The sequence below is a fragment of the Taudactylus pleione genome, unplaced genomic scaffold (genome assembly GCF_031769625.1).
Source record: "Taudactylus pleione unplaced genomic scaffold, aTauple2 ptg000200l, whole genome shotgun sequence".
Classification (NCBI taxonomy): Eukaryota; Metazoa; Chordata; class Amphibia; order Anura; family Myobatrachidae; genus Taudactylus; species Taudactylus pleione.
The window spans coordinates 345,001-350,693 of NW_028284602.1; the positions used below are offsets into that span (position 1 = coordinate 345,001).

The following is a 5,693-nucleotide window of genomic DNA, read 5'->3' on the forward strand; positions in this document are numbered from 1 at the left end:
GGTTAGGATTAGGCAACCCTAAAAGAGGGTTAAGGGGTAGAATTAGGTTATTTTATACTTACCTTAAGGACGATCAGGATTTCTTCCTCTGACAGGCTGCCGCTGATTCCTATAGGGGAAGAGTGTAAGCTCCACTGGGGCAGGGACTGATGTAGACCAGGTAACGGCTGGAAGTCTGGCGCGTCGCTGACAAGGCTCTGACAAGGAAGGAGTTAATGAAGGTGTAATAACTGCAGGATGGGCCTGTAACTGTGGCAGCTCTGAGTAATCAGGAGCTTCCCCACACTGACATCATCCAGTGGGTCCTGCAAACTCTTTTCATATCATCAGATGTTGGAAGTTTAATGAAAGTTGGACAAGTTTACACAAGTGCCCAGTCTGAGATCATCTTTGTCTCCGCACATCTGTCTTGTGGCGACCATCTTACCATCCTCAGGATGTGCAGAGAGGATTCCACCTTATACAAATGTAATCTACATGGGACACATCACACTTCCTGCATATCAGCTCACTGGGCTGCAGAGCTCACACTCTACAGGCCCATTAAATTGTGTAGTAAGCACTACTTTGATTTATGTTAGTAGCTAATACTAATACAGGTTTCAATCTCTTAGAAGAGTTATACAAGCAGTGGTTTTCCAGCTGTTCAGAAATGCTGGAACTTGTAGTTCTACAAGACTAGTGGGAGCCATTCTTCCTGTATATCAGCCATACAACCCTTGTTCCCACATTACAGCATGATGTCACTGACATAGTCCCTATTGTCCTGGCAGAGTCCTCCCAGTTATGCAGCTGCCCCTGTCCTGGCTGTCAGATCTATTCCCCCTCGTCAGTATTGAGGGCATGATGGGACCTGTAGTCCCCCTGTCCTGTCTGTCAGATCTATCCCCCCTCCATCACAGTCAGGTCAGTAATGAGGGCATGATAGGACCTGTAGTCCCCCTGTCCTGCCTGTCAGACCTATTCCCCCTCCATCACAGTCAGGTCAGTAATGAGGGCATGATGGTACCTGTAGTCCCCCTGTCAGACCTATTCCCCTCCATACTGCATTATAGTCCCCCAGGCACAGGCTGAGCAGCAGTAACACGGAGGATACATTGTATCTGTCACTTACCTGGTGCAGCAGCAGCCAAAGGCTCAGTACTAGTAGCAGGGTCCTGGGGGGGCTCATTCTAGGGGCTTTAGCCTCAGCTGGGGGCCACACTCCGGGAAACTGGGGGCCACACTCCGGGAAGCTGGACTGTAACACTCCGGGAAGCTGGGGGCCACACTCCGGGAAGCTGGTCCGGGTGTGACGGGGTCAATCCCTCCGCATAGCTCCAACAGGGTAATCCCAGCACCGAGGGTCCAAGGATGAAGCTCTTCGGAGCCCCCGGTATTATCTCCGGTGAGTGGGCAGCTCAGGACCCCGGTATAAGGCTCAGTCTCCGGGGAGGGGGCAGCACAGGACCCCGGTATAAGGCTCAGTCTCCGGGGAGGGGGCAGCACAGGACCCCAGTAGAAGTCTCAGTCTCCGGGGAGGGGGCAGCACAGGACCCCAGTAGAAGGCTCAGTCTCCGGGGAGGGGGCAGCACAGGACCCCGGTAGAAGGCTCAGTCTCCGGGGAGGGGGCAGCACAGGACCCCAGTAGAAGGCTCAGTCTCCGGGGAGGGGGCAGCACAGGGGTACCGCTGCTGTATGACGGACGATCCTTCTCCAGGCTGAGCCTTTAACATATAACATGAAAGAGGGAATGTGGGGGGGAGGGGGCCGGGTTGTGGGAGTGGAGACACCAGGACAGCAGACAATGGCTGCAACACTCCCCAAACTGGTCTGTAACCCCCCCCCAAACCCAATCCCCCCCTGGTGTCACCCAACCCTAAGCCCCCTCCCATGGGTCACCCTCACCCCACTGACCCAGCACCAGGCCTCCCTGCTTGGAAACTGATTGCAAGCTCTTGTGCAAGGACTTTGAACTACATTTCTAAAATCACGTTATAGCTCACTCCATAATATACATCTGCATCTATACAGATCACTCCATAATATACATCTGCATCTATACAGATCACTCCATAATATACATCTGCATCTATACAGCTCACTCCATAATATACATACACATCTATACAGCTCACTCCATAACATACATATACATCTATACAGATCACTCCATAATATACATATACAGCTCACTCCATAATATACATATACATCTATACAGCTCACTCCGTAATATACATATGCATCTATACAGCTCACTCCATAATATACATATGCATCTATACAGCTCACTCCATAATATACATATACATCTATACAGCTCACTCCATAACATACATATACATCTATACAGCTCACTCCATAATATACATATACATCTATACAGCTCACTCCATAACATACATATACATCTATACAGCTCACTCCATAATATACATTTACATCTATACAGCTCACTCCATAATATACATCTGCATCTATACAGCTCACTCCATAATATACATACACATCTATACAGCTCACTCCATAACATACATATACATCTATACAGATCACTCCATAATATACATATACAGCTCACTCCATAATATACATATACATCTATACAGCTCACTCCGTAATATACATATGCATCTATACAGCTCACTCCATAATATACATATGCATCTATACAGCTCACTCCATAATATACATATACATCTATACAGCTCACTCCATAACATACATATACATCTATACAGCTCACTCCATAATATACATATACATCTATACAGCTCACTCCATAACATACATATACATCTATACAGCTCACTCCATAATATACATTTACATCTATACAGCTCACTCCATAATATACATATACATCTATACAGCTCACTCCATAATATACATATACATCTATACAGCTCACTCCATAATATACATATGCATCTATACAGCTCACTCCGTAATATACATATGCATCTATACAGCTCACTCCGTAATATACATATGCACATATACAGCTCACTCCGTAATATACATATGCATCTATACAGCTCACTCCGTAATCTACATATACATCTATACAGCTCACTCCTTAATATGCATATACATCTATACTCCATAACATACATATACATCTATACAGCTCACTCCATAATATACATATACATCTATACAGCTCACTCCATAATATACATATACATCTATACAGCTCACTCCATAATATGCATATACATCTATACAGCTCACTCCATAATATACATATACATCTATACAGCTCACTCCATAATATGCATATACATCTATACAGCTCACTCCATAACATACATATACATCTATACAGCTCACTCCATAATATATATATATACAGCTCACTCCATAATATACATATACATCTATACAGCTCACTCCATAATATACATCTGCATCTATACAGCTCACTCCATAATATACATATACATCTATACAGCTCACTCCAAACTATACATCTGCATCTATACAGCTCACTCCATACTATACATCTGCATCTATACAGCTCACTCCATAACATACATATACATCTATACAGCTCACTCCATAATATACATCTGCATCTATACAGCTCACTCCATAATATACATACACATCTATACAGCTCACTCCATAATATACATACACATCTATACAGCTCACTCCATAATATACATACACATCTATACAGCTCACTCCATAATATACATACACATCTATACAGCTCACTCCATAATATACATACACATCTATACAGCTCTCTCCATAATATACATCTGCATCTATACAGCTCACTCCATACTATACATATAAATCATCTATACAGCTCACTCCATAATATACATATACATCTATACAGTTCACTCCGTAATATACATATAAATCATCTATACAGCTCACTCCATAATATACATATACATCTATACAGCTCACTCCGTAATATACATACGCATCTATACAGTTCACTCCGTAATATACATACGCATCTGTACAGCTCACTCCATAATATACATACGCATCTGTACAGCTCACTCCATAATATACATACGCATCTATACAGCTCACTCCATAATATACATATGCATCTGTACAGCTCACTCCAATAATATACATACGCATCTGTACAGCTCACTCCATAATATACATACGCATCTGTACAGCTCACTCCATAATATACATACACATCTGTACAGCTCACTCCATAATATACATATGCATCTGTACAGCTTACTCCATAATATACATATGCATCTGTACAGCTCACTCCATAATATACATACGCATCTGTGCAGCTCACTCCATAATATACATATACATCTCTACAGCTCACTCCATAATATACATCTGCATCTATACAGCTCACTCCATACTATACATCTGCATCATTCTATACAGCTCACTCCATACTATACATATGCATCTATACAGCTCACTCCTTACTATACATCTGCTTCTATACAGCGCACTCCATAATATACATATGCATCTATACAGCTCAGTCCATACTATACATCTGCATCTATACAGCTCTCTCCATAATATACATCTGCATCTATACAGCTCACTCCGTAATATACATATAAATCATCTATACAGCTCACTCCATAATATACATATACATCTATACATCTCACTCCATAATATACATATGCATCTATACAGCTCACTCCATAATATACATACGCATCTATACAGCTCACTCCGTAATATACATACGCATCTATACAGCTCACTCCGTAATATACATACGCATCTGTACAGCTCACTCCGTAATATACATATACATCTGTACAGCTCACTCCGTAACATACATATACATCTATACAGCTCACTCCATAACATACATATACATCTATACAGCTCACTCCATAATATACATATATATCTATACAGCTCACTCCATAACATACATATGCATCTATACAGCTCACTCCATAACATACATATGCATCTATACAGCTCACTCCATAACATACATATGCATCTATACAGCTCACTCCATAATATACATATACATCTACACAGCTCACTCCATAACATACATATACATCTATACACCTCACTCCATAACATACATATACATCTATACAGCTCACTCCATAACATACATATACATCTATACAGCTCACTCCATAACATACATATACATCTATACAGCTCACTCCATAATATACATATACATCTATACAGCTCACTCCATAATATACATATACATCTATACAGCTCACTCCATAACATACATATACATCTATACAGCTCACTCCATAACATACATATACATTTATACAGCTCACTCCATAATATACATATACATCTATACAGCTCACTCCATAATATACATCTGCATCTATACAGCTCACTCCATAATATACATACACATCTATACAGCTCACTCCATAATATACATACACATCTATACAGCTCACTCCATAATATACATACACATCTATACAGCTCACTCCATAATATACATCTGCATCTATACAGCTCACTCCATACTATACATATAAATCATCTATACAGCTCAATCCATAATATACATATACATCTATACAGCTCACTCCGTAATATACATATAAATCATCTATACAGCTCACTCCATAATATACATAATCATCTATACAGCTCACTCCGTAATATACATACGCATCTATACAGTTCACTCCGTAATATACATACGCATCTATACAGTTCACTCAGTAATATACATACGCATC

The 5,693-nt window shown here is 40.8% G+C and overlaps 1 protein-coding gene across 2 annotated transcripts in view; it reads right to left on the minus strand.

Annotated features, from left to right (window-relative positions):
- LOC148518681 (tumor necrosis factor receptor superfamily member 16-like) overlaps positions 1-1,694 on the minus strand; it is a 41,208-nt gene extending 39,514 nt beyond the window's left edge. For both annotated transcript variants that reach the window (XM_088477198.1, XM_088477197.1), the window contains exon 1: positions 1,115-1,694. In XM_088477198.1, coding sequence (XP_088333324.1) covers positions 1,115-1,171 — 57 coding nt within the window. In that variant the 5' untranslated portion in view covers positions 1,172-1,694. The remainder of the gene's footprint in view (positions 1-1,114) is intronic.
- Positions 1,695-5,693: the final 3,999 nt, after the last annotated feature.